The sequence below is a fragment of the Chiroxiphia lanceolata genome, chromosome 11 (assembly GCF_009829145.1).
Source record: "Chiroxiphia lanceolata isolate bChiLan1 chromosome 11, bChiLan1.pri, whole genome shotgun sequence".
Lineage (NCBI taxonomy): Eukaryota > Metazoa > Chordata > Aves > Passeriformes > Pipridae > Chiroxiphia > Chiroxiphia lanceolata.
Window position 1 is genome coordinate 15838558 of NC_045647.1, and position 14046 is coordinate 15852603.

General features: G+C 41.2%; 1 protein-coding gene across 13 annotated transcripts in view; it reads right to left on the reverse strand.

Moving 5' to 3' along the window:
• Nucleotides 1–14046, reverse strand: part of PBRM1 (polybromo 1) — a 58154-nt gene that overhangs the window by 4876 nt on the left and 39232 nt on the right. For 7 of the 13 annotated variants that reach the window (XM_032698935.1, XM_032698936.1, XM_032698932.1 and 4 more), the window contains 4 exons: nt 13431–13641; nt 10515–10716; nt 2631–2786; nt 227–297 (listed from right to left, as the gene is read on the reverse strand). In XM_032698935.1, the coding sequence (XP_032554826.1) occupies nt 227–297; nt 2631–2786; nt 10515–10716; nt 13431–13641 (640 nt within the window). Of the gene's footprint in view, nt 1–226; nt 298–2630; nt 2787–2976; nt 6001–6565; nt 6725–10514; nt 10717–13430; nt 13642–14046 lie in introns of those variants that run through there. The other 6 variants (XM_032698945.1, XM_032698941.1, XM_032698940.1 and 3 more) reach the window with 3 other exon arrangements.

The following is a 14046-nucleotide window of genomic DNA, read 5'->3' on the forward strand; positions in this document are numbered from 1 at the left end:
GTTACCTCATACCCAGACAAACCTGGTTAGTGTAATAACAACTCAACAATCAAACACAGACATACACTCAGAGTAAAATATTATCTGGTTTAAATACATCAGTGTGCATTTCATCTCTGTTCTCCCTGGGATATAGCCCACGTGCATCCCTACGTGTCTTAAGTGGGATTGTTCAAATGCTAACTCAGAGCCTTGGAGCCTCACAAATAAAGCAGAAATGACTCACCTGCTGTCCAAATGGACTTGCTCCTGGTGCTGGAGTGCCTACCATGGGGGACACATTTTGGCCTATAACACCTATATTCCAAAATATAAAATAATTAGTCTTATTTCAGAGCAGTGACAAATACCTCTTTGGTCTTCTATAGTAAGAATTTATACTTTGATATCACTGCTCAGTTATTTTAGGCAGATGTACAACATTCAAATACCCCCCTCTCCCCCAGTAAAAAACTTCATAAGTTTCTGAATGAAAAAAACCCAAACTAGTGTGACAACTACCAAACACTGATAAGTGGCCTGTTGAATTACTTAAATTAGAGAAATGCAAAGCAAACAGTTTTTGCTTTTCAGGTTTTTCACGTTACTTAGCAATTGCCTGACTAAATCTTTTCATCTATAACATATGCCTTTGGCTTGACAGGATCTTCCTGTAATCCTTTAAGAAAGGAAATGTTGATCTGCTTTAGCAACATTTAATATTTCCTTGTGTTCAGTTTTACAAAATAAGTTCACAGCAGGATAAAATGCAAGCCACTGCACAAATTCTGTTAGATCTCAGTAATATCAAACACAACTTTTAAGTTAAGCTTTAACAGTTTTACACATTTCTAGACTGATAAACATTTGAAATAAATGTAAAAAAAAAAAAAAGGTGTTTGTTTCTCTCAAACATATTAAGACTTTTCCCTACTGCACGGAGTGCAGCACACCCCTGTCTTACACACAAAAATGTACAGATCTACATGAGTCATGCAGTTCCTGATATTTTACAAATAGATGCTTTGGTCTGAAAAAAATGAAAGTTATGTGTGCTGCTGCTTTTCTTTCTGCTTGTGCCACTTCTTATATTCATTAATTAGAAAAGCTGCAAACTAACAGTGCTCTTCCTGATGGTTTAATTTACATTAATTAAATGCATGATTTCTGTATCAGTGATCGAAGGACGTGCCACTGCATTTTGCACAATCGAGCATATTTCAAATGTATTTCCATTTGATCACAGCCCCCGTTTTAAATGTATCTGTACCAACAGCATGTCAGAAGTTGGGAAAAACATTGGTAACACAAGTTGTGGAATATGGCACAGATTGGAAGAGGTCTAGAGGAGGGCACCCTCACCCTCCCAGCACCTGAGTATAGAGTCACCCTTAGCCCACCCCGCCCACTTTAGCACTACATCATGTGCGGTCCTCCATTCCCAGGCATTATGTTTTCCCTAATCCATATCCTCTCGGTTTTAAACACCATCCATACAGCCTGCTACAGTGGGAAAAAACCCTTCAGAGAGATGCATTGTCCTGGATTCACCTCCCACACAGTTGTAGTGGCCAATGTGTGCTAAATGTCAGGGAAGGCTCCCAGACCCAGCTGTTGTCCTGCTCCCTCTCCGTGACATCGTGGGGAATTATAACTCCAGCCAAGCTGTACGTGTAATACTGATGGGTTTAAAAAATACCAAGCAAGCAAACAAATGGAAAAAAACCCAACCCAAATAATTTGCATACAGATAAATGCCTTAACAGAGCTTCTGATAAATATAGTTGCAAGGGGGCAGGAGGAAGCAAATGAGATCATTTTGTCCACAGCTCGTTTAACAGGTGAACATAGGGATGCACATGTTTTACACAGGCACATGAGTTATCAGAGGTAAAAGCTGAGAGAATCATCAGGAAACAGGATCAGAGGGCAGATAATATTTTTCCCCCATAATGAGGACACGTTAATGGCATTAACACCGGAAAAATGTTTGTTTCATTCAGCCTCACTTTTCATCAAAAGTGTGGCAAAGAAATAGCAAAGGTGTAGTAGAAATGCTCTCAAAAATCAATTTGAAATATGGCCACATAGAATACTGAATTCACATTGTCCCCACCTGTCTCCAGTCACTGTTCTGTCAGCAAGGTTTAATCTGAACAGTGTTTTACAATAACACATCAGTGCCCCGGTGGCCAAGGGGGTCTTAGGTGACCAGGTCCATTTCAGTGCAGTCTGACATTAACACACTGAAAAAGCATCTGGTAAGGAATGAGAGCAATACATTTAATTTGTAAGCCCCCTTTAGATAAGAAAAGAAGGAATGGAAGGATGCTTTCAAATGACATAAGGATGTGATATAGGCCGATTCCAGCTTTTCACATTTCTGATAAACTCAAGCACAATTATCAAGTTTTTTTGGGCTGAAGCAAAACTCCTGCTGGAGTAGCCCCACGTTTCCCCAGTAACCTTTCCCCGAGGGTTCACTGGACATGCTGTTCTGCCAGCGCTGTGCACACACCTCATTTTCAGCAGTGTGTGCTGCAGCTGGACAAACCTGCCAAGACAAGCTGCAGAGAAACTCCTGTAAGAACTGGTTAAACGGCAAGTACATGACAATGAAATAAGGAGCAGAATGAGGATGACGTTCTTACCGGGTGGTGGGATGCCTGGGATGCCTGGCATACCTGGCGGAAGTTGGTGGGGTGGGGGCACCCCTGGGTGAAGTGGCTGCATGCTGCCCATGCTAACAATGCCATCAACTGGGCCCTGCAAAGGTGGCAGCACCGGTGGATAGCCACTTATCATGCCTTGAAGGACACAACAAATTTCAAACATGCATCAATAACATGCAGTATGACCTACACAGTATGACATGCACTATCCACACACACACACACACACGCACACACACACATACACACACACAAAAAGCACCTTTAGTACAGCAAGACCACACTACAATTAGTATCTTGCAAAAAAAAAAAAAAAAAAGAACACAAACTAAAAATTAAAAGAAAAATAAAGTTGTAGATGTGCAACACTGTTCTTCTGATGAATTAGTATTTAGTGTATTTGTATGTTCTCTCATGGGGCGATAAACGCTGAATACTCAGGTATGTTAACACAAGGAATAAATTCAGCCACAATTAAATGTTACTAACGCAAGCAGTTTTAATACAGCGGAAAGCTCTGCCATCTGCATACAGATTACAGACACAACACTGACTCCACGCCCAGCCCTGCTCTGTGGGCTGGCTCAGAGGCCACAAACACAAAAACCCAGACGTTCTTCTGCAGTGCATGTGCAAAACTGGCACACAAAGGCCCTACAACATTCACGTACAGTGACGGGTGATTGTTGTTAAACCATCTCCAGTGTGAACTAAGACAGCAACACAGATTTGAAACCTGGGTGTGCTGGGCTGCAGTAACTTAAACTCATGGCACTGAGCTGAAGTAAAAGGACTTAAAAGGAGCACCTGCAGCCCCTCACAGAACTTCACTGTCTGTGTTTTCAAGGTGTCTTTATAGGAAAATTAATGACACTGAGAAGACTGTCTCGTGCTGCCGCTCATAAATTTAGTTTTCTGCATGTGAGGGAGGATAATTGGTTTTTTTTCCTGGTTTCAGCTCAGATTTGCTGCTATCCATGAGGTGAACCTACACAATATCACTGCTCTATGTTTGTCAGGCCCTGGAATGTGTGATTTAAACAGGTGCATTGCCAGGTAAGCAAGGAAAGGGATTGGAAAGACAATGAAAAGATGACAGAGGACAGAAGCAGGTCTAGAGAGATGAGGTAAGTTTAGAAATGCAAATTTGCTGAGGATTCTACAGTCTGCTCCAAGAAACCACCCACTGAGTCTTCACCACACTCCTTGTAACTCATAAAAGAAACTTTCAGAACAGGGATTCCTGGAATAAGACTGGCCAAAAACTCTCACCAGTTCTGACTGAGAACAAAGCTGTCACAAGCTCAGGGTTGAAACAGAACAAGCAGCTCCAAAATAAAAACTAAATTTGTCACTTCCTCTGGAAGTTACAAAGCTGAGAAACCTTAAATCCCAAAAGCTTTGCACCCTGGAGAAAACATCAAGAAAATAAAGAACTAATCACCCTCAAACCTTCATTTTCCACAGCTCCCCTAGACCAACATGTTAAATATGCCTTAGGTACCTATTTCAAATATCTGGAACGTCATCTGTATCTCTTTATTAACACTGAAATGCAAATTTCTAATGGAAAAAGTTGAAGAAAACCAACAAAAGCCTCCCTAGCATAAAGGGCTTTCACTGCAGCTACTGCCTGGTACTTCCAGTGCACCCTGAGCTGCAGACACATCCTCAGTGCATTTACATGCACTTTTAAAGCTTCAAAACAAACCAAAAAACCTCCAAGGAATCAAACCCATATTCATCCACCATGGAAGCTTATTCTACATTTCCAATTAAAATATTCAACAATTGCCTCTGCCAATAAAGTTGTCAGCAAACCTCCACGAGAAATCAGTTCTTGTAGCTCATTCCATGTAAGAGCAGCCACTCTCTCACCTCACATATGAGTTACAAATTTTCATTTTAAACTAGTAAACATGGGCAAACCATTTCCAGTTCCCACAGCTGTGATTTATGTCTTTGAAATTACCTGTTCTCCCACTTTTTACTATAACAATGTAAGATTAAGTAAACTTTTGTGATACCTAAATTTACAAGACATTAAAGCGCTGTGTGCCAAGAGAAACACATCTCAGAAGGCATCCAGATTTCTTGGACCCGTGGGCTATAAAGAAGTTCTGGGAACTTCTGTGATGGAGAAGTTCTCTGCACTAGAGAAAAGCAATCAAATGATGGAGGAGGATGTCAAAGAAGTCCCAACAGAACGAGATACTTCTAAGTAAGACTTGTGGAAACCAAAAGATGAAAGACTGTGTTTTTCAAATGGGCCACAAAAATAGAAAAGAGTTTAAAAAGATCCACTCGACCATCTACTTTAAGGAAGTATTTCCCAGTGCCAAAGGGAAGAGACTTGAATGTGTAACTGCTTGAATAAGATGATGATCTGAAATGCAGGTTTGCTCTTGAGGAGGCTGCTACAGGAAGTAAGGTGTGTAGTTTGCAGAATGTACATTTTTGGGAAAGTTTTAAGGAAGTGGCAATAGCAAGTATTACTGCCCATCAACCTGCCTCTAAAAACTGGAAAAGTGTCTCAATGCCAAAAACCCCAAGAACCAAACCAAGAAAACATAACCACAAGAGGATGACATTTCTACATATTCTAGATTGAAGTAAGTTACTCACTAAAGAGATCAGCACTGGGGAACTCCTTTTTTTTTTTTTTTCCTTTTTCTTAATATATGCACAGTACACACACACAAACATACACCAACTGCAAACAGTTCAGAGGAAAATTATCAAGAACATAGTGGAAACAAAAGCCAAAAGAAAAATGCAAATCAGTGTAAATAAATGCTTTGTAACCCGGAGATCATGAACCAACTAAGGAATGTGCCTTCAGTTAAAACAACCATGCAGCCTATTTACTGAAAAGGGATTTAGAGACCAGGATGAAAAACGCTTCAGGCTGTCAGCTCGAAATATGGCCACAGCCTGGGAGATGAGAAAGAAAAAGAAAAATGACAAAAGAATAATGGAATAATCGGAATGTCTTAAGGGAAAGTTAAAAAGATCCCCAAACTCAAACAAGAAAACCCCCCAAATACCCATTTTTACCTACTTGGCACTATTTTGACCTTGACTGAAGCGATTTATTTTAAATAGAAATTGGGGAAGGGAAACAACCTATCAGGTCACACCTAATTAATTTTCTCACCCATGTATGGCTGATTTCCACACAAGAATCTTCGGTGGACTACATTGTCTTCAGATCTGATCCTGAAAATACTTACTCCGAGCATACTCCCTATGAAATCAAGCCGGATTACAACTGGCAACGAGCACAACACCCAGCAACAGGGACCTCGTGGAAGAGTTCTCCAAGCCCAGTTCTATTCTGAAAAATAACCTGATAAAACCGGCAATGTTGGCATTTTGTCTTTGTTTCTGCAACGGCTCTAGATCCTGGTCTGCTCTGCTTACCGGTGCCTAACGGGCAATTCTGTAAAGCTTTTGCTTGGATTCAAAATCTGAGTTACATTCTGCTGGCCTCTCACCTTCCTGCCATGAAAACCCCCAGTAATTCCCCCTCCTGCTTTACCACTGCCACAGATGCTGCATGCACTAGAAGACTACCCTGCTCGCGGCCCTCCTGCCGCCGCGGGGCTAAACGTGAGCTCTGCGAAGCAGAGCGAATAAACACGGCTGCACACCAACAGAACGGGACCACTGCACGAGGAGGACCCTGCTTCCCTGCATTCTCCACAGGCTACTCACTTCTGGAGCAAGTACCACTGGCTACCAGGCTACCCCTGCACTAGGTATGCTCGTTATGAAGAAAGACGGAAGAGTTTTGAGCTTTTTTTTTTTTTTTTTCTTCCGCAAGAACAACGTGACCCAAGAGAGTGTTCAGAGTTATGAAGGGGGTTGATAAAGTGGATGAGGAAAAAATGGTCATAGCTCCTACGTTTTACCTGCAACGGGTGTCAACTGCTGATTGAGCATTCCCATTGGTGTTGGTGGCGGCACCACCCCCATAAGAGCCCCGACAGGAGTGCCTGCCCGGGGGGAGGAATTCTGCTGCTGTGCTGCTCGCTCTCTCTCCTGCTGCTCAGCAACTTTAGCTGCCCGCTCTGTAAAAGTATTTTAGATTTTCAGTTCTGTTTTGTAACCCAGAATTTCAAAATATTTATCTGTTCATTAAAAAAAAGGACTAGTCAAAACACTGGCATAGTTTAGTCAAATATAAAAGTAGAACAGATGAATCTTTCTACACAGCATTTATGGTTTGATTTCATGTGGCTGCAGCTAAGACTTCTAGAGAACCTTTCATCAAAAATATTCCACAAAGTTTTATCTCTTTCTAAAAAAAAAATAAAAATAATCAAAATAAATAAGAAAATGAAAATTTTAAAAAAAAAAGTTAAAAGAACAAATTTGATGATAATAACACCAGTGTTACCAACATGAAGCAGCAGTCCAGCACTAGGCTCGGTCCGCACTAGGAGAACATGGCAAAACATTCCCTGTTTTGACACCACTGGCTCAGCCCAACCAGCTGCAGCCAAGGCCAGCAGCTCTCACACAGATCTGCCACCAGCTGCTGTGGGAATTGAGGCACCGTGTCTGCCAGACATGCCCTGAAGAACGATGCAAACAGCAGACAGCAGTGCCAGCCAGTGGCCCGTTTATTTCTGGGCTCCCCATATATTTTACTACTGATGCAGCTGAAAGGTGGTGGCAAAATCGGGGAGCATTTGTAAAGTTTCCCTAGTGTAGATTGGTCCTTAGAGCTTGGAACATAACAAGCAGCAGTTTGATAAACCAAAAATATTTTTCTGTGCCTCTTTCTGTCATTTTCCCCATTTGGTCCCCTTTGAGCTATTTTTTTTTTGGCTGAAGATGTCTAACTCACATTGTGCTGCTCACTGGAGGTCATGTGTGTCCTTTGTACGGTGAATCTGGTCATTATCTCAATCAAGTTTCTCACTGTGACTGCAAGAACAAAAGATCTACTGCAGGGTAATCTGACCAGAAGACAATCTGATATTAAGGGAAGGGCAAAGGGTCATGGGAAGAAGAAAGAAAAAAAAACAAAACCCAAGCCAACAAAAAAAGGAGATATACTGAATGCCCACTCCAGGTGCTTTGGGGACATGCAAGTTCCTGATTTGTTTACTCTGAACGTTGTGTCTGTCTGGCACAATGAGGAACAACAACCAAGGATAAGGGACGCAGGGAACAGCTCCAGCACTTTTTAACAACAGTGAAGGCAGGGCTATGTGTTCTCTTGCAGTTGGTGAAAGATGGAAACTGCCACTAAACCAGCAACCAAGGTCCTCTGTCAAACGAAGGCTAAGAAGAAGTTCATCAAGGAGATTAAGTTATGCATCCTGCCAATGTTACTCACTTTCTCCAGTACATGAACATCTACCACGCATTTGCCTCCTCTAGAACCTGCTTGTGCAGCTTCTAGCACTACTTCCATACACTCCAAAACCAGTTTCATTTCCAAAGGCATTTCCCTCCCTCTTTCCACTTCTGTCATTTCAGGGAGAGATGACGACGCAAAGAAACCCCTACATTTACTACAGGCAACTTCGATGTGATTGACCACAAAATACACAAGAGGTTTAAAGGTAGATCCTGAAGTAGAACAACGAGACAATCCTCTCCAGAGCAGAGAAAGTGTTTGGGGAAAAGACGAAGCAGTTGTTCCGACTCTCACCTACTTCTGGCCAGCCAAAAAAAAAGGTCAGACAAAAGTAAAAGTTCTGGAGACACTCTGATGAATGAGAAATGACAGCTTTATCAGACTTCAGAGTGCTCAGGTTTGAAGAAGGACCTGCCCTAGGACAGCACTTAAATTTCACCTTGCCCTGACTGACACAGAACTAACAGATGGAACAACACTGCCAAAGGGAACTGGAGGAGGTGTCTGAAAGATCAGCCTGCAGCATTCACCTTAACACTCAATACTAAACCCAAATCACTTAGGCCAGGACTTGACATCATTCAAACATTTCCCACACATTTGAAGAGAGTGCTCTGAACAGAGTTTTTCCTTAAAACAGGCCTTTCCCTCACTCCATGCATTATTGTCTTTTACATTATTTAGCCATGCAGGCACTTCTACTGCTAAAAAAATGAACTAATACCCTGCACATACAGCAAGTGAAATTTTCAGTGGGACAAAATGGATCTAAAATGCAAGCTACTTTTCACCAGAAAATGGAAAGGCACTTTTTCACTGAGGTGTCAAACCATACCTACTCCCTGCTCCCTGGTGCACGTCCACACCAGAGAGCATGTGAACTTTGACTCGTCACAATGGAAGGAGTGAAATTTCTCTCCTTCCACACGCTGTAAGCAAACACAGTTTGGATGCTTTGTTACCCCATCCCAATGCCTCAAAACCAAATAAAAGTAAGTCTAGCTCTGGGCAGACACCAAGCCAGGGAAATAAACTGCAGCTCAAACCCAAAAGCTTTGGAAAATTTTAATTGAGAAGGAAGATCAAAATGGAAGCACATAGACAATCATTAACACAGTGGACAAACAGTGTCTTCCTGCAGAAGTGCCCAGGCTGCTCTAAGTGAGGAAGCAGTGACATGCCAGCCATCCTACTGCTTAAGGATTAGGCTGCAAAGAGGGATCTGCCAATAAAAAGACATCATGTGCACTTAGAAGGGTGTAAAAGGAAATGACTACAGAAAAAAGTAAGGCCCCAGTAGAGAAAAGAAAGAGCATTACCATTTCCCTTCACAGCATGTGGAAAGAAAACTTGCACACAGCAAATGGTGCTGTGCTACCCTCCAGCACTGCAAAGAGGTGCTACAGAAAATTCAGGAAGGACTGAGGTGGCTGAGAGGGGACAGTGACAGCATGCAAGCTTCCAGCCTGAAGATCAAAGCTGCCTTTAAGTTATGAGTATGCAGAAAACCTACAAAACCTCAGAGTTACAACTTAATAGGGCCATAACTTTCCAGGGTGATGAAATGTTCCTATCCAAAGTAGCATTTTCTTCCAATAAAATTGCATCAATACAATAGTTAATATTGTTAATGTAGTGTAGACACAGTATTAACTAGGAAATAACTATGGATGTTAAGCCAATGTATTTGGCTTGGAAAGGGCCTGCTGTTAAACTCTATTTTATTCTAGTCAAGTTGAAACACAATGACCACTATCAGAAGGGAGGGAAGGAATGGAAGGAAAGGAGGGTAGGAAGCAAAGGAGGGAAGAGAAGAAACGAAAGCGGGGAGGGAAGGAAAGGAGGGAAGGAATTGAGGAAAATAAGGGAGGAGAGGGACAAAAGATCAGTCTGAAATATCTCATGACTATGAAATATTCCTAGGCTTATTTCAGGATATGAAATATCTCAACAAAATCAGTTACAACAGTTGATTAATACTGTGACTGAACAACAGGTCATATTTACAGCATAATAACAGATTTGTATCCTTGATTTCACACTACCAAAGCCTCTTAGGACTCTAAGTACTGCAAATAATGAACTTTTTCCCGCTCCACTGTAAGTCCTTCTTACCTGCTGCTACAGCTCTCAAGAGCTTCTTGTCCAAAATTCCCCCTGGTCCTTGTTTAAGGAAACTTTCACAAAACATTTTTCCAACTGACTTCCAGCTCAGGGGCTTCATGTCCCTAATTTGCCCCCATTCTCTTGGTCTCTGTTAATTTGGTTATTTGTGGCAAAGACACATTATCAGCTGGGCTCTACATAACTTAAACATGCTCTCTGCTCCTCTTCAGTCACCTCTCCACATGAACTTCTCTTTAAGGTGAGTCCAGAACACAAACATAAATACTTGCTTTCATTAAACCTGTCACCTGAGCAACAGTAACGAACGTGTTGAGAAAGTAAAAAAAGGCAGAAAAGAGTTTAGGATCTCAGTTTTTATTTACCTTCATATTCTGCTTTCTTTGTTGCTTCCAAGTTTCTCCATTCAGTTCCTACAAGCCTGCTGAGCTCTCCAAAGGAGTAGTCTGGGTGCTGAGCTTTAATCACAGCTCTCATCTCGCTGCTAAATAAGATGTACCCACTCATGTTGATCTTCCTTTTGGATCCCTCCTTCTTGGTGCCGCCCTTAACAGACTTGGGAGTGGACTGTGAGAAAAAGCAGTTATGACCACAAGAGCACAAGAGAGAAGGCCAGAAGAGAACAAAAGTAATTGTGTTATGTCACAGATTTCATCCATTTTGCTGTTCAGAGACGTTGCCAACATAAGGTAAAACATTTTATTTGCCATTGCATATTTTAGGAAAGTGCTTCCCCACTTCCTCCTTGGCCTTTGCAATCCCTGCTCTCCCTGGTTCCATCTTATAAATGTTCCTTAATTTTCCTGCCAGACTTCCCTTTCTCTCAAGTGTTTACCTCTCATTACATCATTACATAAAGAGCCATTTCTCCCTGAAAAACCCAGAGCCCAGCTTTGCTGATCACCATGCTGAACACAACAGGTTCACATCATATTCTTATGTTGATGGGTAACAAAAATAATGCTCCTTTGCTTTTCCCACCATGGATGTTCCTGGTGAGAGCTCTTTGATGTTTTCAGCCCTCAAAAAAATTAACCTACTCTGACAACCACTGAGATACCACAGGTGGAACCCCCTTTTTGAAGGCTCCTTCCACCTGTATTTGTCACAGGAGACCATAATTCACCCACAATCTGACTGATGAGGCCCATAAACGTATCATCATATCATAACCCTCAGAAGGCCTTTCTCATACTCCAAATTACAAATCTGTCACATCTTGAAAAGTGTAACTGTTTCCAAACATCTGGTGGGGGAAAAAAAATAAAAAAAATATATTCAACTGTTTTCTTCCTCTCCTGAAATCCTGACCATGTTACTACTCCTACCTGCCACTTTGTCCCCACACTTCAACTCTTCTCTCAGCTAAAAACAAAGCTTCAAAGTGACACCAAAATGCTTAAAATAAGTCTTGCTCATGAATTTAAGCCAGGCACTGGATAAACTGAGGCCCACTTGTGTGTGATTCCAAACTTCACTGTATTAACTTTGAAACAGCAATGCACCCTTCAAGGTTTCATTCTGAACCCAAAGACAGCACTTGTCTGGAGGAAGTGAAGAAAACTCCATGCAGGTTCTGGGATGACACACAGGGCACATACAATTCCATCCTGGCTTCTCAGACAAGCCCACATAGGCAGATGGAGAGTTCTCAAATCAAAAATAAGGAAATCTAATCATGTATTTGGCCTCTTATACATCTGCAAATAGAGAGCTATGAGTTTATCAGCTGTTTTAGCTTTTACATTGCTTGCAGCAGTTCCAGTAACAGTAATTTAATATAGAAGCCTCCCCATCAGTCTGGAGGGGCAAACAGAACTTTGAGAAACTGCAAGAGTTCCAAATTTTGTTCTTGTATTCTCTGTTCTTTTACACCTCCAGTGCACCCATTTTTAAATGAACAGAGTCCTTCCTACTTGAGTCAGACACCTGCACATTCACTTTCAGATATGTTAAAAGAAGACATGAACCAGGACTCCCTTTCATGCCTTTTCTCAGCCATATTGCTAAAGCAAAGAATGAACCTGCCCATCTTTTTCTTTTTTAGGTTTGACTCAATTCACAGCAAACTGCAGCAGGAGAGCATCACCCATCTATCTGTCAAGCCCCACAATACCACTTGTCTTGACTCCTCTTATCCTTAGGTGTTGTAAGAGTTTCTTTGCTAGCAGAAGAAAAAAAAAGTTTAAAAGTTCTGGGGTTTAACAGTTGTTAAATAAAATTCCACTTCTATTTGCAATGCTCAGCAAGAGTTTTCATGATGCTTATGAAATTCAGCACATTAAAACAACAGCAGCCTTGCACTGGAAAGTGCATTTGCTGGTCTGCCCACACGGCAAAACATCCCTCTCAAACCAAGCAAAAGCTTTCAACTTCAGCAACTCTTCTTCACTTCATCCAAGGACAGGTCACAGGGTCACAGCCATTCTTCTGCTGCCAATGAGGTTGTCACAGTTAATGTAATGCAGAAGAAATCTATATTGCTGGTTACAAAAGTGTCTGAAACTCCTGCTCCTGCCATCACCTCTTTAATGCTGGCATTAGCTTGGATGTGGGAGTGTGGTGAGACAGACAAAGGGTTTAATCCATTGTTTTTGTTTAGGTGCATTTCCAGTTAAAGCAGTTCCCCCTCTGCTTTAATACTCACTACACAAATTCCAGGGCTTGTGTAAGAAACACAGCAAGAGAGGGAAGGGGATCACAAGTCCCTGTCTAAGCAGCAGTAACGATGCATTTGAGTGCTGTACAACCACACACAATTCCTCTTGGACTTCCTATCCATTATCCAAGCAAGAATGGCAACTCAACACCAAAAAAGTGATATTTTGTTTTCATTTGAGGATGATGCACAGCATTTTCTAAAAATGCAGCAAAACCACAACACTCGAAATGCTAGCTTTTTTCAAAATTTAAGGAAAAGTTGAAAAATGGGTATTAAACGCTTACATTCCAACTTTATATTTAATATAAAGGCCTGATACTTCTGTCATAGAAAAGCTACTAATTCAAAATAACATCAACATGTCATATGAAAGTATACCCTAGGTTTTCCTCAACTGAATGATTTCCTTTAAATATATTTTAATGGACTTCAGTATTATCACCTGGATATCATATGGGATATACCAAAGCTGTTCTGTGTAATCTATTCCATAGCTCATAAACCAAAGTATGAATCCTTTCTGTGTATATGATAAAATGTTTCTGTTTCTTTCTTCATTTGGATTGGGAAAAAAATGTGGAATATAAAGGTTTAAAGATTCCTCAAGGAAAATCCTTACCTGTGGAGGAGTATAAGGCATTATATCCAAGTCACTGGCTAATGGGGCCTGAAGCTGAGGCATGGAAGGTGTTTCAGTCATATCCCCTTCCTCTTCTCCCATCTCTTCCATGTCCTCATCACCTCCTTCCAACTCAGCAAATTTTGCTTCCAGCTGCTGAATCTTCTTTTCCAGTAGAGGAGATGGTTCCTTCTGAGGAACTATGGGTTTTCTGGAAGGTGGAGGAAGAAGACAAAAAAGCAGCTGAGAACAAACTCAGACTTCACAGGAGAAAGCACATATTTTTGAGGAGAAAACCAACTTTTCTTCATTTATCACTGAACAAAATGGAAACAATGGTGCCTTAAGATGTGCCTGTGCTTCCTTTCAGAACCCTGAGCAGAAATCACTCTGTGTCTAAGGTGTTTTATTTCAGTCACTTGTTAGAAGGATTTATTTTATTTTTTCTATGATTTAGAAGCAGATTTCAATGCAGCAAGTACTTAATTTCAGCAACAGAAGGCAGTTAACATCACGTCTTCCTCAGATTCTTCATTTTACACAACTTAGAATTTAATATTTTTATTAATATGAATATTCACAAACTGGAAACCTATTTGTTACCCATAATGAGAAC